At 44.2% G+C, this 22266-nt stretch overlaps 1 protein-coding gene across 1 annotated transcript in view; it reads left to right on the forward strand.

Annotated features, from left to right (window-relative positions):
- The first annotated feature begins 942 nt into the window (after window positions 1–942).
- The window catches only part of slc30a7 (solute carrier family 30 member 7), a 33427-nt gene continuing 12103 nt past the window's right edge, over window positions 943–22266 (forward strand). The window contains exons 1-7 of the mRNA XM_028812420.2: window positions 943–1106; window positions 1348–1449; window positions 16259–16372; window positions 18057–18144; window positions 18285–18414; window positions 21262–21441; window positions 21699–21749. Of these exons, the coding sequence (XP_028668253.1) occupies window positions 1027–1106; window positions 1348–1449; window positions 16259–16372; window positions 18057–18144; window positions 18285–18414; window positions 21262–21441; window positions 21699–21749 (745 nt within the window). The 5' untranslated portion in view covers window positions 943–1026. The remainder of the gene's footprint in view (window positions 1107–1347; window positions 1450–16258; window positions 16373–18056; window positions 18145–18284; window positions 18415–21261; window positions 21442–21698; window positions 21750–22266) is intronic.

The following is a 22266-nucleotide window of genomic DNA, read 5'->3' on the forward strand; positions in this document are numbered from 1 at the left end:
CTGGCACAAAGCATCGAGTACCGCAAAGCCCTCTTTCACATGAACAAGCAACATGAGGATCCCTTTGAAACATTGAGCGTCATGAAGCAAATGAAGGGAGAGCACCTTGACTCACCGACGCATAAACGACACGCGAGGGTGGGATTTGTACGGATATCAAGCGCTGCCAATTAAACTCGCATATCAACGGGCAGTTTGGGGCTCAAAGGGTCCCTGTGGGGTTTTGTGAACAGCAGGTGATTTACCAAAGGGTGAAAGGCGCGCTCACAGCTGTGCAGGACGGTTTAGTGATCAGTGGGGTAAAAGTTCAAAAGTCGTTTAATTTTTAATCAGAGATAATTGAGTATGCTCAAGAATAAACAGCTCCCGTGACCTAATCATTTTATGATTACTTGACTGGTGTCTTTTTCTTAGGTGACTAACAACATGTGAGATACAATCGGTGCCATTTCTTTTGTTGTTATATTTGGCACCCAGGCATGTGAAGCGACCATCTCGGGATCATACCGTGTCAGCTGCAGGATTTGAACCGACAACCTCGGGGTTTAAAGTCCAAAGTCTTAACACGACACTGCCTGTCAATATTAATATACATATATTTAAAAAAAAACTGTACAGAAAAGCAACGAGTTAGCTACATACATTGAGCTTTCGATACACCTGATTAACCGACAGCACTAAAACTGGCAATTAAATACAAACAAAACGAACTGCAAGTCATAAAATACCAATAAATTAAGAACGGGTAGAGCACTACGTATCCATTAGGCCATATTCCATATTTAAATTTACCAATCTTCCAGTGCTTTTTTTTTTTTTTTCTCGACTGTGACCGCTCCCCTCACGAATACGATTTTCACTTTAGCCGCTCGCTGAATGACGCATGCGCGCATAGTCGCCGGTTCGTGCGAGTGTGTGTCACTCTGAATTTCTTTGTGCGTCGCGACGCCTCTGGCGGCCGGAAGTGGAATCGCTCCCGGGCGCAGAGTGGATGAAGCACAGGGAAGCCGACCTGGCCAGAGAAAAATGCTTCCCTTATCTATTAAAGATGACGAGTACAAGCCGCCCAAATTCAGTCTCGGCGTGAAGCTGTCCGGCTGGATCCGGTGAGTGGACACGATCCTCCGTGGCGATCTCGTAGTTCTGGAGACGCCGGCCGAAGGCTCTCCGGCTCGGCAGCGGCTGACCCAGACGGGGCGAGGGCCCATTCGGAGGCCGTAAGTCTCGAATGGGACTTATCGGCGATAGGATAGCTCCAGCTCGGGGTCCCGGCAGAGTTTTCCGGAGGGTCCCTTTTCAGCCTTAGTGCCTGCCTTTGACGTCATTTTTTATTTTTTTTATCCACAGCTCCATTCTTTCCGACAAGACATCCCGAAACCTGTTCTTTTTCCTGTGTTTAAATCTGTCCTTTGCCTTCGTGGAGCTTCTCTACGGAATATGGAGTAACAGGTAAGTAAGCGGATCGACCTGCTCAACGCACCTCGCGCCATTCATTCAGGATGTGCCACGTCGTGGAGCTCGGCGGAGGCGGGGCTCAGGGGTCAAATGTCACGGGGTCATGTGAGGGGAGAAAAACTAGGAGCGACTGTCCAGGGTGGGATTAGTAGGTAGGTAGGTACTCCTGTGGGCAGAGAGAAGAAAGCCAGATTTGGAATTTATGGTGATAATGAAACAAGTGTTGTAAGGGAAAGACCAGGATGTGTGTGACGGGACACCTGTATGAGATGTGTGGACTCGTAAGAGGTGCAAATATGGGTGATGGTGGCATCTGAATGAGGTCCAAATATGGGTGGACGGGACACTTGTGAGGTGTTAGCCTTATTAATCCAGAAAGCAACTGCAAAAGTCACAGCTGCAATCATCCAACACAACATGGCGCACAAGGTGCATGTCAGAAGTGCAAGAGCTCAACACCACCCTAGTCCTAGCAGTGAGGGGACACACACCTGTGCATCCATGTAGTTATCTAATCAGCCAATCGTGGCAGTAGTGCAGTGCATATGATGCTGCAGACACTGGTCAGGTGCTTCAGTTAATGTTCACGTCAAAATGTGGTTTCAGTGATTTTTGTCCGTAGACTGATTGCCGGTGCCAGATAGGCTGGTTTGAGGATTTCTGCAGATGGAAACACCGTGTTGATGAGCACTTAGAGGAGAATGGCCGTACTGTTTTGAGTTGACAGAAGGGTACGGTAGCTCAGATGACCACTCTGTACATCTGTGGTGAGCATCTCAGAATGCACAACATGTTGAACCTCGAGGTGGGGTGGGCTACAATGACAGAAGACTTCGTCAAATGTCAGTCCTGTCAGTCAAAAACAGAAAGCTGAGGCTGCGGTGGGCCCGGGCTCACCAAAACCAGACTGTCGAAGGCTGGGGAAAAAAACAATGTAGTCTGTTCAGATAGATACTTTTATTAATCCCAAGGGAAAATTCACAATGTACAGATGTATCTTGATTTCTCCTGAAGGAACAGCACGAGTCTATGCACTCAACCTGCCTTGTGTCAACAGTGTAGGCTGGTAGTGGTGATCAGATCATATTATGGGATATCATCTACTGTTAAATTCTGCTCCGTACTTGTAAAATTTTTATTTTGTATACTGTATTGAGGATTACGTGTGTTCTCTTCTGTGTATTGTATTGACCCCCTTCTTTTTGACACCCACTGCACGCCCAACATACCTCTTCTTGAACTGCCTTTCCTGAGGTTTCTTCCATTTTGTTTTTTGGTTTTTTTTGGGAGTTTTTCCTTGTCTTTTTAGAGAGTCAAGGCTGGGGGGCTGTCAAGAGACAGGACCCATTAAAGCCCATTGCAGCACTTCTTGTGTGATTTTGGGCTCTACAAAAGTAAATTGTATTGTATCTAGTGTTGTGGGGCAACGTTATGTTTGCACACTTTGGGGCTGCTAATAGCCGTCAGACCTGAATGTCACAGCTGCTTTGGCAGTTGTAGCTGACCAGGCTTGAAGCCATTCCTTTCGGCAGGGTGCTGCACCATGTCACAAAGCAGACTGGCTTCATGAAGAAGACAGTGAGTTAGGTGGCCTTCCCAGTCGCAGAATCTGAACCCAATAGAACACCCCCCGGGGTGTGGTGGAGCGGGAAATGTGCAGCTGGCAAAAGTGGACCTTAATCTCAAAGGAATCTTGTGGAGTCCAAGCCATGAAGAATTGAAACCGTTTGGCTAGCAGAAGGGGGTCCTACCCAGTGTTAGCCCCTAGTGGTGTTCTCAGTGAGTGCAGGAACACAGTGTGTGTCTGTCATTTAGAGGTACTGTATTGTTGTCACTGTTTTTGTCACATGACAACAGATGTGCAGAGTTTGTGAGCCCTTCATGGTGTTTCTGCTATTTTACGCAATTGAGCCACCACCTGTTAGAAGCTGTTATCCATCTGTGACCCCTCTATCTTCTTTAACACTGGAATCCCTGAAGCCTACGAAAAAAGTCGCAATACCGGGTCACCTTAAATTCCTTCACACCTCCTCATCGCCGCCTTTGTTTTGCAGATCAGTACAAGCAGCAGGCAGCCTGCTATCCCATAACCCACTGACGCAGCTCAAGTCTGTGTATCTGGGTGTGAGGAGTCTGTATCTATATATATATATATATATATATATATATATATATATATATATATAAAATCCCTATGTGGGTCCAGGTGTCCGTGTGTGGGTGTCTTCTGGTGAAGTGCGCATGTGCGGGGCACGGTACGATGCGTGATATTACTGTCAGAGAAAGTTAGAGGCGTTTTACGGAAATACAAACCAGTATTACTGCGAGAGGAAATTAAAGGTACACAATACAGTGACGCATATTACAGCCACATACAAGCCAGTATTACTGTCAGAGGAGATTAAAGGCATATTACCGACACGCACGCCTGTATTACCGCCAGAGAAAATTAAAGGTATATTACGGACGTACAAGCCAGCGGACGTACAAGATGGTATCCTTCAAAAAGGCGAGCCTCAAAAGGGCGACCTCAATTGGGCGCAGCGAATAAAGGTGCACGTAAATAAAGATCTGCACCTTTGTTGCTCTTCACATATTCCAGAGCCATTTGAACTAAATTATCTTTGAACGCCTTTATTCGCCGCGCTCAATTGAGGTCGCCCTTTTGAAGCTCTCCCTTTTGTGCGCGCCCTTATTGAATAGAGCCATACAAGACAGTATTACTGTCACAGAAAATTAAAGACACACAATACATGGCAGCAGCCCACGAAGAACAGTCAGCTCAGCAAGTAAACATCAACAAAAGAAAGGCTGAAAGAAAGAAAAATACGACCAACAAAAAGAATGAGGTCAAAGTCCCTTGCCATTTAATATAGACTGTTCCTACTAATGTTTATGCACTACTGTTCTAGCGCCCGTTATTGTAACGGGCTAAATGACTAGTAGGGTAAATAATACAGTATCGTTCCGTGTCTACAATGATCTGAGTAAGTGTAGGATGACAGGAAATGCGAGGCAAGAAATGCTGAACACATAACTAAAACTGAAACGTTTTTCACCTTATAGTAATAAGTACACGTGACGTGTATAATATGTGAAGACTGAAGTCCAAATATGAAATAAACACCTTCACAAAAGCTATAACAAAACAAGTGGGCTTTTATTTAAAATATATAACCAAAGAAAAAGAAACTATTCAATTAACATACTGCTGTCAATGTGTAAAAACTGAAGCCCAAATATCCGTCGACACAACATGAACGCGTCTGCCTGGCTGGTGCAGAGGTAAGAACTGCTGTCTTGTAATCAAAAGGTTGTGTGTTTGACCTCGGGTCCTCTCCGCAGTTACCGCTTTGAGTAGTGAGCTGCTATTAATGTTAATATCTTTATATAGAATACGCTACCGTGGCTGTCCGTTTGTCTGTCCAGGATTTTAAATTCACCTGCAGCTCGCAAACCGTTTGACCGATTGACCTGAAGTTCGGTACACATATACTACGTGACGTCTACTGTCCGCTTGATCTCTCGGGTTATTCCTCATTTTATTTTATTGTAGAATCAACTCTTGGTAGCGGCCGTGTGGCGTATGTTTGCGGGCGCCGTCCTCATCCTTCCCACCTTAGTCGTCACTTCCTCTACCTCTTCATATCTTAAATCATTATTGAGGCAGATTGAACACTTGAGTGAAAAATTAAGGAAAATGTACTAATTGCGACACAAACACTGACTTCATCAGTTTTAACGTAAAAAGATGCCAACGGAAGAAGAGAAGAAGTGGGCCGCTAGGGTGGAGAGAAGAAGAAGAGCTGCACAGGAAGCAGCAAGCGCATCAACCTCTGAGCAAACAAATGGTAAACATACAGAGGAAGAGGAGGAGAACGATGAATGCTCAAGTCAAGTGGATTCACTGCACGTTATCGTTACAGCATTGCGCCGTTACTGGTTATTTAATACAAACATACATTTGATTTGAGTCTAACAGCTGGTGTAAATGTTTGCCCCTCTAAAAGATCTCGCTGAAGGGGTATAAGCAGGTGTCTTCTTGGTAGCTTGTTGTCACTTGATTTTTTTGTTACTCAGGTTTATTCCTGAATAAAAGCCCACTTGTTTTGTTATACCTTTGTAAAAGTGTTTATTTTATATTCCAGTAACCACTTGAATGAGATCAAATCTGTCTCTGCCTCTCTCACACACACACACACACACACACACACACACACACACACAGATCCATGCATGAAAACGTCCCTATTTGAAAATGCTACATCATTTGAATATGAGCTGTCATTTGAACATTTGTGCTTTTTCCGATCTTGCCCAATCTCTGTGTCATGGTGTATGGTACTGGGAATGCAGACAGACTTCTTCTTTTTGGGCAGCATGGCACTGCCAGATTGAAACACTAGGGTGTGGAGAGTTGCTCGCGTACTGAAGTGACTTTAGCTGCAGGTGGAAGTTCCCGTCCCACTTTAATTATGGTGCCAAGCAGAGTTGTGTTGCAGTCCATTAGCCAGCGAAAGTGACGTGAAGACGTTGTCCATTGTTACGGTTCTGCCTTTGTCCAGAAACGGCTTTATGATCACAGTCTCGGAAACTCTTTGGCCCGTGGGACGACTGGGATCTTTTTGTAAGTAAGGAGTCACATTGCACATGTGGTTTGTCTCCAAATCTGCCACAATCCAAAACTGTATGTCAAATTCGTCGGGCTTTGTTGAGATGTATTGCAAGACGTGACAATGGACCTTGGTTGGAAACTGGGGCTCATCAACAGTAATATGTCGCCCTGGGTCAGTCAGTCAGTCATTCTCTAACCTGCTATATCCTAACACAGGGTCACGGGGGTCGATTCTGATCCCTGGGCAGGGTGCCAGCCCACTGCTGGGCACACACACCAGGGACAATTTAGGATCACCAATGCACCTAACCTGCATGTCTTTGGACTGTGGGAGGAAACCCACGCAGACACGGGGAGAACATGCAAACTCCACGCAGGGAGGACCCGGGCAGCGAACCTTACTGCGAAGGAGCAGCGCTACCACTGCACCACCGTGCCGCCCTGTCACCCTGGGTTGTAACTCAAAACGCGGCTCTCAACAAAATGTTGCCAGGTGTCCGAGATCACAGCAAATCTGTCGTATTCACATGTTCTGCACAGGTGTCCTTGTTGTCAAAGCGCAAATGCCGCAGTCACGGGGCATTGTATCTTTGATTGCCGGGACAACAAAGACTTCTGAGCAGGCATCAGCCACAGCGCTGCTCTTGTGAAAAGAATGGAGATAAACGCCATCAGTTCAGAGAGGGAGAGGCCAGTTTGTTGTAACGTGAACGTCACTGACAGAATAAAAGTGAATAATTTACAAGTCGCAAAAATGTACAACGACTGTTACAGACTCCAATCAAATGTATGTTTTTATTAAACAATAGTAATAATGATAGCAGCTCCCTCGGAGAGGAGATAGAACACACAACCTCTTGATTACGAGATAGCAGTTCTTACCTCTGCACCAGCCAGGCAGACGCGTTCACGTTGTGTCAAACTGAAATTTGGGCTTCGGTTTTTACACATTGACAGCAAGTTGAATGATTTCCTTTTCTCCAGTTATATTCTTGAATAAAAGTGCACTTGTTTTACCTTTTATGAAAGCGTTTATTTGGACTTGAGTCTTCACACATTACACACTTCACGTCAGTGATTTGTAATTATTAATATAACATTAAACAAGTTTCTGTTTTACTTATGTGTTCAACATTTCTTGCCTCGCATTTCCTGTCATCCTACATTTTACTCAGATCATCGTAGACATGGAACGCTCATGAAATGTAAATACCGTATAAACTTGCGTTTAAATTCTCCTCTGGATAAGTCAGCGCTTGATTTTACCGTATCATTTCTGGTGTTTTATAATGTCGGTCGTATAAGTCGAATTCAGAAAACTCGCGCTATTGGTCCAGGAGATTACGATATGCTAAGACCCGCCCACCTGAGAGAGTCACCACGGAGCACACGGCCTTTTGTTTTCTACGTATTGTGCCCACACGGTGATACCCGAACTATTCTGAAGAGACGTTTGCACCGTTTTGTGTTTTTTGTATCTCACACCCTCATACCCCTTTATCGTAAGAGCATCCCTTATCTATGATGGAGCGTTCGATCTGGTTTTAAATTAAAAGTCGTTGAAGTGGCAAAAGAAATTGGGAACAAAATTCAATGTGTCTGAGAAACTGGTGCAAGATTGGAGGAGGCACAAAGATGTAAAAAAAAAAAAAATTAAAAATTAAGTGTTGCATTTTTGAACGGGCGTATAAGTCAGGGTCTGATTTTATGATGGATTTTTCGGGTTTCAAGACCCGACTTATATGTGAGCACATACGATATTCCAAATAACGAGATATTATTTACTCTACACAGACACCTCACACCCAGATAAACAGACTTAAGCTCTGAGAATTTTGCATCTGACTTGACTTCAGCTGCCCCAGTGGACGATGGGATAGCAGGCTGCTTGTGCTGATCGACACATCTGCAATACAAAGGGGCTGACGAGGAGGTGCGAAGGGATTTAAGGTGGTCCGGCATTATGACTTTTTTCGTAGGCATTAAGGGATTGTAGTGTTAAGGAGCTCCACCAGCTCTGTGAGGATGTTTTTCACGCGTAGGTCGGACTCTGGTCAGGGTTCTGGCCTGACCATTACAGCTTTCTAAAGTTACTGGGGAAAAAAATCGGGTAGTGTGGTGGCACCCATGTTTATGCAAATCATGCCATTCACTCTGATGGCCCTATTGTGCACAACTGTATGGTATGCTGATTTGTTGTCACCTGTCACACCCACAGCCACACACATCTCTGTGGCTTTTGACAAAATCATATTTGTTCAATTGCAGAGAGGTAAGACTCAGGAGGGTCAGTGGCGGAGCACATCGTGATCGTTGACAGCTCACTAATGGCACATTCCCACTTTTTTCAGGGAATGTATAGAAACATTTGTGGCACTCCCACCACAGGAACTCAGGCTATTTGTAGTTTCTGGTCATTTTTTTAAGCTCCTCCTCCAGGGTATGTACTATTGTGGGCGGGGCTTGGGTGATGAGTTGTGCTGATTGGTTAACCACAAGCCACCAGCACCATCTTGCAAATCTGTTAGTAGTATGGCCTTTGAGAAGGAGTCACCGGTGAAGATGGAGTGCCGCACCTCTGTTCTTAGCCACCTCACCGGTGCACCACATTGAAGCATTCGTCTCCGCAGTGCAATCAGTTCAAAGCAATAAGGTGGGGGTCCTCACTTTGCACAGCATTACTCTCCATAGCCATGTCCCTCGTCCTCCATGTATGTGGGGTCCCCATGTACTCCCAAACGCACCTCATTTTGCAGGTCACATATTTTGCATAAAGCTAACGCTTCCTGTTGTGCGGTGGGAAGGCAACACCTGAAAGTGAAAAGTGGCCGAGGGTCCCACACTGTACAGAAACTCCAAGAGTATGTAGTTTAAGGCTGCACTTGAAAAGTCGGGTAGTATGATGGGGGGCATTTGGTGGACTGCTGGTCCTAAATTATCACTGCGTCAGGGTGGGATTTATGAGAGTAGGTCCTGAGATGGACTGAATTTGCACCCAGTTTGGTTATCCTGCTTTATTCCCAGTGATGCCAGAATAGGTGCTGCCCCAACCCCCCCATTGATCACAAATTAGATTTAGAACATTATAATAACACTAAATAATGAAGAGTTTGCTTCCTGAACACTTTTGAGTGTAGCGTAGGATCTCATAAGCCGCCTTTACATTCTCCTACCACGTGCCGTTTTATTGCAGTTGCCTAGGTATACATAAACGACGATGACAACTGGAACATCTGCGGTGATCTAAAAGTAGTGGCAGTGCTGCTAGGAATGCAGATTGAATACTCCAAGTTGTGCAAATGGGACAGCAGTGCCAAGGAGTCTTATTACATTAAAATGAACTCGCCTGTCCGGTGTGGCACATGAAGGAAGCACTTGTCCACCCAACTAAGATATTTTTGCCACCTGTTTAAATAAAACTTGGACGGATTAAAAATTTTGTGAAATCAGTAAGCAAGGAGGATAAGATAACACTTTATATTTATCCCCAGGGGGGAATGAAAACTTTACAGAAGCTCAAGGAAAATATAAATATTATAATAAAGCACGACCTCCCCCCTAAATACCCATAAAGTAAGAGAGCTGCTGCTGTCAATAACAGTGGGCTTGCAGGTGGCAGTAAGATGAGGTCAGCTGTACCACAGGTTTACATTCAATGGTCTCAACAACTGGACAGTGCAGGTCCACAAATGGAGCAGGCTGTTCCCCTGCTTGAAGTCACCAGCATCCTAGGGTCTGAACGATTCACCATTGGAATATTTAGTACCCGAGTGAATCGTTTCTGTTGCTGAGTTAATAAACATTAACCAGGATGAGGATGGTAAAGGGTTTTGAAATTTGAGATGGACGTTTCCACCAATAACTGATGTCAAGAGTCAGGAAGGTCACACGTCATTGATGACGAGCAGTTCAAAGATCTACTAGTGCGGACTGTCACATTTAAGGCAGTCATCGATGTTGTGAATTTTCTTGGCACCAAACTACGCCCAGCTGGTTTGTCAACATCCTTCAAGCCAACAAAACCATAAAGAGCAACATGACTCTGAAGGTTCATTTCCTGCATTCACACTTGGACTTCCTCCCTGATAATCTTGACGCCGTCAGTGACCAGCGTGGGGAAAGGTTTCACCAGGACATTGATGGAAAAGTGGAATCAATCCGTGCTGGACCTGCTCTATCAAATGTAAGCCTGTGGTGCATCTGGGAAGGCCTGACCTCATCTTGCTGCCACCTACACCTACTGATGGACCCTCTGATCAGAAGCAAATGAAAATCTGGACCTCCACTGAGCTAATGCAGTGTGTCAGCATCATTACACGATTAAAGACGATAAAAGTCGATAAAAGTGAATTTCGCACATCTCCAAATTCCTATGTGATGCCATTAAACTAAAATTCTATTTGTGTTCAGCTTGAAGCCGTCTGGAAAGAAGATTGTTTTCTTGAACTTTTTTCAGTGCGCATTTATTATAAAACTAGCAAAATACCCGCGCTTCGCAGCGGCGAAGTACTGCTTTAAAATTTTTAATAATAAACTGAGGGAAAATGTACCAATAATTATTTGTTAAGGATCTCTTTGTATACCACGTTGTCAGTTCGCCCCTCTGGTTGTAATATGACCAAGCTGTGCGCTGAGCTTACTCTTGAGCATGCAACGTATAGTTGGCCATGTGAAAAGCAACCGTGCCTCAAATCAATGCCAACCTTTTGTAGGGTCTGTCCCTGAGACTTATTAATTGTCATTGAGAAGCAGAGCCTTACTGGAAATTGGAGGCGTTTGAATTGAAATGGGAGATCAGAGAGTATAACGGGGATGCGAGGAATAAAAACTCTCTCCCCTGAGCCACCGCCAGTAAAAATAGTTGCCTCAATTAGGTTCTTTTGCAGGCATGTGACCTGAAGTCTCGTGCCATTACAAAGTTTCGGTGGCTGTAAGTTTCTCAGTAACATTATTGGTGCCCCAACCTTCAAAATTAGATTATGCTCAGGAGTGCCTGGAGGATACAGAGTGTGGACCGAGCTGCAGGCTATGGACGTATATATGTACGTAAGTAGGATTCAGTTAGCGTTGGGAACCCGCGCACCAATTTTCTTGAAGATGGGCCCATTAAGTAACCCAGACCGTTGGAAAGTTCAATATGGCGGCCGACAGTGGTGTCATACCACTGAAATAAGTACATACATCAGTTTCGGTTAGCGCAGGGAAGCCGCCTACAAAATTTCGTGAAGATGGGGCCATAAATAAGAAATTTTAACATGACGGACGTTGTCGACCGTTATGACCGTTACGTGTAGAATTTGGAAATGAAACCTGCTTAACTTTTATAAGTAAGCTGTAAGGAATGAGCCTGCCAAACTTCAGCTTTCTACCTTGGAGAATTAGTGATGAATGAGTCAGTGAGGGCTTTGCCTTTTATTAGTATAGATCTACAGTGCATCCAGAAAGTATTCCCAGCACTTCATCACTATTTCCACATTTTGTTATGTTACAGCCTTATTCCAAAATGGATTAAATTTATTTTTTTCCTCAGAATTCTACACACAACACCCCATAATGACAACGTGAAAAAAGTTTACTCGAGATTTTTGCAAATTTATTAAAAATAAAAAAACTGACAAAGAACATGTCCATAAGTATTCACAGCCTTTGGCATAAAGCTCAAAATTGAGCTCAGGTGCATCCTGTTTCCCCTGATCATCCTTGAGATGTTTCTGCAGCTTCATTGGAGTCCACCTGTGGTAAATTCAGTTGACTGGACGTGATTTGGAAAGGCACACACCTGTCTATAGAAGGTCCCACAGTTGATAGTTCATGTCAGAGCACAAACCAAGCATGAAGTCAAAGGAATTGTCTGTAGACCTCCGAGACAGGATTGTCTCGAGGCACAAATCTGGGGAAGGTTACAGAAAAATTTCTGCTGCTTTGAAGGTTCCAATGAGCACAGTGGCCTCCATCATCCGTAAGTGGAAGAAGTTCGAAACCACCAGGACTCTACCTAGAGCTGGCTGGCCATCTAAACTGAGCGATCGGTGGAGAAGGGCCTTAGTCAGGGATGTGACCACGAACCCGATGGTCACTCTGTCAGAGTTCCAGAGGTCCTCTGTGGAGAGAGGAGAACCTTCCAGAAGGACAAACATCTCTGCAGCAATCCACCAATCAGGCCTGTATGGTAGAGTGGCCAGACGGAAGCCACTCCTTAGTAAAAGGCACATGGCAGCCCGCCTGGAGTTTGCCAAAAGGCACCTGAAGGACTCTCAGACCATGAGAAAGAAAATTCTCTGGTCTGATGAGACAAAGACTGAACTCTTTGGTGTGAATGCCAGGCGTCACGTTTGGAGGAAACCAGGCACCATCCCTACAGTGAAGCATGGTGGTGGCAGCATCATGCTGTGGGGATGTTTTTCAGCGGCAGGGACTGGGAGACTAGTCAGGATAAAGGGAAAGATGACTGCAACAATGTACAGAGACATCCTGGATGAAAACCTGCTCCAGGGCGCTCTTGGACTCAGACTGGGGCGACGGTTCATCTTTCAGCAGGACAACGACCCTAAGCACACAGCCAAGATATCAAAGGAGTGGCTTCAGGACAACTCTGTGAATGTCCTTGAGTGGCCCAGCCAGAGCCCAGACTTGAATCTGATTGAACATCTCTGGAGAGATCTTAAAATGGCTGTGCACCAACGCTTCCCATCCAACCTGATGGAGCTTGAGAGGTGCTGCAAAGAGGAATGGGCCAAACTGGCCAAGGATAGGTGTGCCAAGCTTGTGGCATCATACTCAACAAGACTTGAGGCTGGAATTGCTGCCAAAGGTGCATCGACAAAGTATTGAGCAAAGGCTGTGAATACTTATGGACATGGGATTTCTCAGTTTTTTTATTTTTAATAAATTGGCAAAAACCTCAAGTAAACTTTTTTCACGTTGTCATTATGGGGTGTTGTGTGTAGAATTCTGAGGAAAAAAATGAATTTAATTCATTTTGGAATAAGGCTGTAACATAACAAAATGTGGAAAAAGTGATGAAGCGCTGGGAATACTTTCCGGATGTACTGTATATGTGTATGTATATACGTGTGTGTGTGTGTGTGTGTGTGTGTGTATGTATATATATATGTATATATGTATATATATATATGTAATATATATAATATATGTATGTATGTATATGTGTATGTATGTATGTATATATGGTTTTGGCAGCCAAGCATTTTTTTCCAGCCTAGAAGACCTCTCGTGAGATCCGTTTAATCGCCTCATTGATTGCATGTCTTCCCAGGTAGTTTCAATACCCTTTTCCTGCACTGAGTCATCTCCCCTTTTATGAGTGACTGTGTTAGTGGCCGTACTTTGTAAAGGTCTTTGAACGCACTGAATACTTGTAAGTGGTGTCGCCCGTCGGCTACTTTCGACAGGGAATGGAAGCAATTGTCGAGTAATAAAAAATATTTGTAAGTGATTTCGCATTGAAGAAATAGTAAAAACTTGATCACTTGGGTCAATACCTAAAGAAATACACACAGCAAATGCAATTGAGAATACACCAGAATCTGTATGATTTAATTGTTGCTGTGCGTCTTCATAAACTATGGGAGGTTTGTAAGGAAACAAAGCTGCTCTTCGGTAAGGTTGAATTTTTTATCAGTGTTTAAACTGTCATAGACATGAATTACAGCACCATCATAATAGGTACACACCCAGTGAGTCACTTGTTCAGTAGCTGCAGAAGGTAATATTTGAATATGTTTTGCATTTTGTGGAATGGACATTTGAAAATTGTATGTGCAGCTAAAATTTCGTTGAATTTGCTCATGTGATCTGTTGATAAATAATCATTATTTACCAACTCATTCATTGCAAAATCTGACAGTGGTAAGATCACTCCTTCCATAACACTAAACACAAACACTAAGTAGACACTAACACTAAAAAACGGCAACACCGCCGGGAAGAACACTAAATGAGATAAAGTAAAAGTCTACTAAACGTCTTTATTATAACTGCTTTATTATAGCAGGTGCGGGGACGCTGGCGCACACTTGTTATTGCCGCTCCTCCCTGTTAACAACACTTTTCGCAAAATTCACCTTAATTCTGCACTTTCTTATGCTTGTTTTATTTCGTTTATTGTACGTATAGTTTGTGGATACAGCTGACTCGAATTGCATGGATTTGGCTTAATATTTACAGATTTTATGGACTCCACTTTACTGGGAACAGCTGAGTCTGTGGATCACGGGACGAGACCTATGAACATTTATTTGTACCTGGCGATCTAGCACCTCAGGATGATCTGTCTCTGTAATTATATTCGTTATGCTGATCTGCTCCCGTTTCATCTTACAGTACCCTACAACCGGGAACTGATCTGATGTTCATACTAACCTGTGTGGTACCCGGCAGGGGTTCATGCCCGGCCGGGATGCCCAGGAGGACCGGAGGAGGACTTGTGCCTCCTCCAGAATACGAGGGGGTGTCCTCCCTGGTTGCTGTGGGGGCCATGGGTACAGAGCTTGGAAGCTCAACCCTGTGGGGGCCGTGGTCACCGCCAGGGAGCGCCCCAATGCCTTAGGAGCCCTGGACCTCAGTACTTACACCACACCCGGAAGTGCTGGGGGGAAGAGGATTGGGGACACCCGGTGGACTTCTGGTTACACCGCTAGAGCTTCCGCCACACGGGTGTGGCTACAGAAGCCTCAGGATGCACCTGGAGTCCTTCCGGGGTGTATAAAAAGTGCAGCCTCCCTCCAGTCAGGGGCAAGAGTCGGGTGGAAGAGGACGAAGCTTGGTGAAGAGGAGTGGAGGCGGACCAGAGACTGTGAGAAAGCATTGTGTTGTGGCCAAGGACTTGAGGGGTGATTGGTGCTGCGGCACTGGGTTTGTGCACTTCACTATTGTAAATATGAATAATAAACGTGTGTTGGGTGAAACCATCGTGTCTACCTGTCTGTGTCCGGGCTGTTCCCCACACCTGGTTTATGGCTTATGGCTCCGGGGCGATCACGCCTGAAATTACCAAGTGTTACTGTTTATGGCTGTGTATTGGAACATCCAAATCCTGCTTCTTCCTCCTGCTGTGCTTTCTGCTGCTTGCTATCGCCACTCACCTACGCTACCACACCCGCCTGTCCTACCGGCTGCGTTGTGCTGTGCTGTTTCTACACTGCTATCAGCTAAGTATCACTCACTATTTTAGCGCTTTGAGTACTGAGAAAAGCGCTATATAAATGTAATGAATTATTATTATTTATTATTAAACACTAAAGTACAAAAACGAAGTAGAAAGTAACACTAAACCGCAACACCGCCGGGAACACCGGTACACCGCGTCTACTAAACACTAAGAAACACTAAGTAGAAACACTAAAGGAAAAAATATTATTCAGTAAGTAGTGCATCTACTAAACAGTAAATCAGTAAAGGAGAAAGGACTAAACACTAAGGATAAAGAACAGCAAGACCGCGTCAGCTGCGGAGCTCAGCTCGGAGCGAAATGAAGTGAATGAAATGAGGTGAATGGGAGGGGAGATGATCACGTGACTCCAACACCCGCCTTAACTCTCCATCCCTCCACAAACGCACAAACACAGTCTCTCGGATCCCAACTCTCCTTTATATATATATATATATATATATATATATATATATATTGATATACGGGGATCACCAGCTGGTGCCCCCTCCATATTTGCCTTATTTACGATGTGCACACAATCATGCTAACCTCTCATGTCAGCTTTGGTTAAAATGCAAGGAAAGTACAGAAAAGCAAGACACGCGTTAAAATCCCCGTTCAGGGACACGACATGTCACACATGCCCTCACCTTAAGCTTCCACTTTATACGGCCGGGATGATCTTTCAGTCCATCACAAATCTGGAAGCCAAAGTCCAGGCATGGACCTCGAACATTCTCTCACACACACGCACACCCCATAAGACCTAAATACTCCAAGTAACTCTTAAAGACCCCCAAGACAATAATCGGACACCATTAAGATATCAGTAAACAGCCATAATATGAAAAGTCTTAACGTGCTTTCTTCCTTTCAGGCTTGGGTACCTCGCGTGTGGATTTGTCACTCTTGTCTTGTCATCCCGTCACTGCCTGCCACTAGCCCATCCCACCCCTGTGAAGTATTCTCCTTGCCTTGTGCTGGCTCTCCTGACGTTGTCTCCTTTCTCTTTACAGCTTGGGCCTCATCTCCGACTCCTTTCACATGTTCTTTGACTGCACGGCACTGCTGGCTGGATTAGCAGCGTCTGTCATTTCCCGGTGGCGATACAACGACTCCTACTCATACGGGTAAGGAAATGGGAGCGCGGCCTCAATTTACATCAGGAATGATCCACTCCTTCATTATTATCTTATATATAAATGTCTGCGCATGGAAGTGTGTGCGTCTGTCGGTCCGGCCTGGAAGTGTGAGGCTACAGCATGAAGCTCACAGAGCCGTCAAGGTGGCCCCAAGTTAACGAGCTGGAAGAAGAAAGACGTGCGAGGCTACAGCATGAAGGTGAAAGAAAGCGACTCAATCGCCAAAGTGAAACCGCCGAGAAAAACTTGCTTAGCCGCTGATAGACAAGTGAGCCAAGAACATCGCCGAAATGAAACCTCCTAAGAGGTTATTATTATTATTATTACTATCTTATATATAAATGTCTACGAGTGGAAGTGTGGGTGTCTGTCTGTCAGGCCTGGAATTGCGAGGCTACAGCATGAAGCTAAAAGAATGTGACTCCGTCGCCAAAGTGAAACCACCGAAAAAAACTCACTTAGCTGCTGATACACAAGCAAGGCGAGCACATCGCTGAAGCAAGACCTCCTAAGAGGTTATTATTTTTATTATTGTTATATATAAACGTCTACGAGTGGAAGTGTGGGTGTCTGTCTGTCCGGCCTGGAAGTGCGAGGCTGTAGCATGAAGCTAAAAGATCTGGCAAGACGGCCCCAAGTTAACGATTCGGAAGAAGAAAGAAGTGAGGCTACAGCATGAAGCTAAAGTGACTCGTCACCAAAGTGAAACCGCCGAGAAAAACACGCTTAGCCACTGATAGACAAGTGAGCCAAGCACATCGCCGAAACGAAACCTCCTAAGAGGTTATTATTATTATTACTATCTTATATATCAACGTCTAGGAGCGGAAGTGTGGGTGTTTGTCCAGCTCGGAAGTGAGACGCTACAGCATGAAGCCAAAAGAAAGCAACTCTGCAGCCAAAGTGAAACTGCTGAGAAAAGAGAAAGTCGCTTAGCCGCTAATACACAAGCAAGGCGACAACATCGCTGAAACGAGACCTCAGAGGAGCGAGAAACTCGCTTAACCGCTGATGGACAACGGAGGCAAACACATCGGCAAAATTAAACCACTGACTCTGCATTTCAATTTTTTTTTGTGACAATTTCAGTAGTTTCTAGCAGCCCAGGGTTTTTACAGCACCAGCTTACACAGCTAGTTATTATCTAATGCCTTATTTCCTCACTGTAAGCTCTGAATGGTCGAGGTGATCATTTATTACTTCAAGAGTTATAAGTTTGATTGGTAACGACTTTGCACAGGTAAAGGTGTGATTAGAGTTACATGTGTTGAGCAGTCAATTCTGTTCCCTCCAGTGTCCCTTCTCCAGGTATTTACCCCTGCTGTATGCCCAGTGCCTTCAAACTGTGGGGTCCTCACACTTTAGAAGGCAGCAGCATCAGGGAAAAGTGGCCCACGTGGCTTTGAAAATGGGTTATTTTCAACAAAATGAAAAGTCCAAACAGTTCTTGATGTCTCCAGCTTTGGGTTTTTGTTAAGTGGATCCCAACTGCGGTGGAGGTAGAGAGGCCATACCTCCCCGTCGGCTCTCATGCTGGAGCAGATCATTGGCCGAGTGCCTGGGCTGAGTCTGGCTGTGGGTGTTGTCTGAGTTTGGAAGTGGAGATGGAGACTTGCAGCACTTGACATGTGCCCCCCATCTTCCTAATGCTCTCCTCTGTTCTGCCTGACAGGTACGTGCGGGCCGAGGTGCTGGCTGGCTTTGTGAATGGCCTCTTTCTGGTGTTTACAGCCTTCTTCATTTTCTCTGAAGGTGTCGAGGTAGGACCCTACTTGCTTTTTGTTTCCCAACACTTGTGCTTCCTACAGTGTGGCCGGTGCCTCTATGCCTAGCCTGTCTTTAAATTTGTGTGTTATTTAATAATGGCTCTGATCTGAACTTCTTCTCTTGCACTTTGCAGAGAGCACTGGAGCCTCCAGACGTCCACCATGAACGGTTATTGCCAGTGTCGATTGCAGGGTTGATAGTCAACCTGATTGGAATATTTGTTTTTCAGCATGGTGGTCACGGCCATTCACATGGAGGTAAAGGTATGGTACTTGGCAATGCCAGCTTCACAGTTCTACTGTTAAGATTGACAGGATGTGAATGCAGGCCTAGCTTTGTCCTGTTCATCCTGTCTCTGCCTGGCAGCCAAAACAAGTCCACCGCATTCAACTACAAGCCCACCTTCCAGGCTGCATTGGGGAACTTTACATTTAAGAGTAACTTAGTTGCATTACTTACAAAAAAAGGAACTAAATCAGTTATAAGATGTATTGACTTACCAAGGAAAACTGCACATTTCACTGGCCAGCAGTGGTTACTAAACTGTAAGATCATATATGAACCTTCATTAAACTGACCACAAACTAGTGTTGGGTTTGTACTAAAATTTTGACTTCGATATCAATACCAACTTTCAGACCTCAGTACCAGTAGAATAACGAATAACTCCAGCCACCCTGGCATGCCACACAATCACTTTCCTCCCTGGTACATCGCACCTTTGTGCTGCATCTCTTCCCTCTTCTTATCTGTAAAATCTTGAAATCGAGTGAATTCAATAATTGACCCGTGAGAAATGAGTCGAATCAATGGGGGTTTGGAGGGGTCCCCGTCCCTGTAACTACGAAGTTTGTCTTGCATTGAAACTTTCCATCTGTCTGTCTATCTAATCCTACCAACTATGCTAAAATGTCTGTCTATCTATAATATAGTGCCTTTCACATCTATCTATATATTATATAGTGTCTATCTATAATATAGTGCCTTTCACATCTATCTATTATATAGTGTCTATCTATTTATAATATAGTGCCTTTCACATCTATCTATCTATTATATAGTGTCTATCTATAATATAGTGCCTTTCACATCTATCTATCTATATCTATCTATTTAACTATAAGTGCTATATAAATGTATTATTATTGGCTTATTATTTAGTGCCTTTATGTCTATATATGAGGTTAAGTGATTTTTAATGTGTTTTTCTCTGATTTAAAATGAAGTTACGTATTGTAATTAGTGATGTGCAATGAACAAACAAACAAACTAGTTCTTTTGTACTTGTCTTGGTCTCTGAATGAACTTACTGGTACAATGACATTAAAGAACAAGTCTTTTTGAAGCGCGCACAGTGCATGCTGTGCTTTGCATTGCATTCCACGACAGTCATCTTAACTTCACTTAAATGGCTGCTGTCTTCGGGAAGTGGCCTATCAGTAAACTGACTACAATTTGCCAATGACAGACTTCCTCCCACTGATCGGTTCACACTGACTGAGTGACTATGACCATCTCGGTACCCTGGCTGTCTGTCTGACTGACCCGGTGTGCCCCTACTGATCAGGTGTACCACTGTAAGTTCGTTCACAAACTACAGACAAGAGAGTCGCACAGTAACACTGAAGTAGTTCACTGAAAGAATCAGTTTGTATACTGAATGGAGGGCCGACCTGCAGACACGTCACGCAGTACATTGAAGGTCAGTTCACTGACTGACTGGAGGACGCATTAGAAGGCCATCTACTGGAAATTGCTAATATTTTTACGTAGCTACATTTATAGATGTCCAATTATAATATGAACAATACGACTTTGTTAGCCTACGTTGTAACTGCAGTGTACGCCAACAGCACATGTCAGGCACATAGAACTTTCATACACGGCCTCTCCCATTTCTATTAAGGTAGGTGATAGGTTGGCGTAATCCAAAACTGAAAACAATTTTATTTAGTCATAAAAGATGTAAGCACTCACATGCTGTGTTTTTTTTTGACATCTATTTGCTATAAAAATGTTTGCTAATTTCATTATTATTAAGTATGAATAATGTATTCTGTTGCTTGTTTTTTATATTATTTATATTGTTTGGTGGTTAAAGTTGTTCCACTGTTATAATGCTCTTCTACATTTTAAACTAGAATATACAGTAGCTTGATGTTGTTTTTGTAGTGCATGAATCAGCGATTCAAACATTTGAATGAAATGAATCGGATCACTAAAAAGAATTTGTTGTGCACATCACTAACTGTAATCCATTGTTGTTACTCTGATGCTGAGGTGGCGACATGTTGCATGCTGGTCTGACGTGACATGACATGTGAGTAAGCATTTTGCTGTGCCCTACACCACAATAACAACATTTATTTCTATAGCATGTGTCCATACAAGTGATGTACCTGAATGTGCTTTACAAGATGAAAAAAGAAAAATATACAAATAAGATTAGGCAATACTAAGTGACAAAGAATAAAGTAAAGTCTGATGGCCAGGAGGACAGAAAAAACAAAAAAACAAAACTCCAGAGGGCTGGAGAAAACGCGTAACATTCCTACTACAACTCCTGCTAGCAGATTTCCGCTCAGTATAACGAGACCACCACTGCCGTGCCTACCTCTGACTGTGGCACATTTACTGTGGGGCTCGGCCTCTCGCTGGCTTGTGCTTTGCAGTTATTCTCGTTACTTGATTTGGTTGTTGTTGATCTCTCGGCAGTATGTTTCACTTCTTTTTGTTTTTTTGTGACTCTCATTTCTTTTCATAACCGTGAAGGAAGCGCTTTATTAAAGTTGTTTATTTTTCACAATTTTAGTTCTCATGTTGTGCTTTTCTTTTTTATTTCAGCCCTTGCACTAGTTACACATTCATTGTTCATCGTTAAAGGAAGCACTTGAACTGCACCAATTCAATGTGTTCATTCCTTGCATTTTTGTTTTTTGTATATAACGTTGAAGTTTGGCACAAGTTCCTTTTAATGTTGTTCTGGTAACTGCGGTTTTTGTCCAAACCTAACAGCCTGCAGTCCAGCGTTTTGCCTTCTGGCATTTTGCTTGTCTTAACTTCTGGTCCACAGCCATCCCCTCTGAGCCGACTCTGTCTCTGTATTGCAGAACACGGTCACAGCCACTCGCTGTTTAACGGGGGCTTAAGTCACGGCCATAGTCATGGAGGACACGGGCACAGCCATGGGCACAAGCACGAAGAGAAGCATGGACACAGCCATGAACATCACGGGCATGGGCACGGGCACGACCACGGTCATGGCCACTCTCATGAGGAGCATTGTGAAGGTAAGGGGGTGACTGGAGTGTGTGGGTGTGCACCCTCGTAGGTGTGTGTGTGTGCGCGTTCGTGTGCGTGTTTGCGTATGCACGTGCGCACTTTTGTGCGTGTGTGCGCATGCTCGTGTGTGTGCCCGCCAGCCCACACTTGTGTCATGTCGGTGTTGATGTATGGAGTGGGCTGCCAGCTGCACCAAACACGGTTTGACGGTTGATGCCACTTGATCAGGACACGTTTTTGTCATTTTCTTTTTTTCCTCCCACAGATAATCACCTTGGCACACATGAACATGGCTCCAGCAAGCAGATTTTACAAGGTGTGATCCCATTTTCTTCTTCATTTGTACATGCGGAGTGTACTCTCGGGCTGCCTTTGTGGTGTTTCAGTCACACTCAACCCTGTAGTGGCTTTTCCAATGGGTAAAGGACAAGGCGGTTTTATTTTATGTAAGTTACCGAGGGTCATTATACAGACGCGGACAGGTTTCTTGGTCCCCTTGCAGCTTTTGAAAAAGTGATGAAATGTCCCCACTGTGTACCTGCATGCCTTTGATATGTCATGGAGTAAAGCAAGGCAAGTGTGACGAGAGATCACGCTTATTCTACAGGGATGTTCTAAAATGGCCTGCGCACATTGGTTAAGATCCCTAGAAAAGATCCTAAATAACTGGATTCGAGTGATTTTTCAAACTGGCTGTTTTCTTGAATTTGTATCACAAACGTCTCCAATCGTGCAATCAGCCGATTTAAATGGAGAAAAGTTGTCACTCTGCTGTTTGGTGTCATCGTGTGTCCCACACTTAACGTGGACCACAGAAAGCAAAGGAGAATGTC

The sequence above is a fragment of the Erpetoichthys calabaricus genome, chromosome 10, assembly GCF_900747795.2.
Source record: "Erpetoichthys calabaricus chromosome 10, fErpCal1.3, whole genome shotgun sequence".
NCBI lineage: Eukaryota > Metazoa > Chordata > Cladistia > Polypteriformes > Polypteridae > Erpetoichthys > Erpetoichthys calabaricus.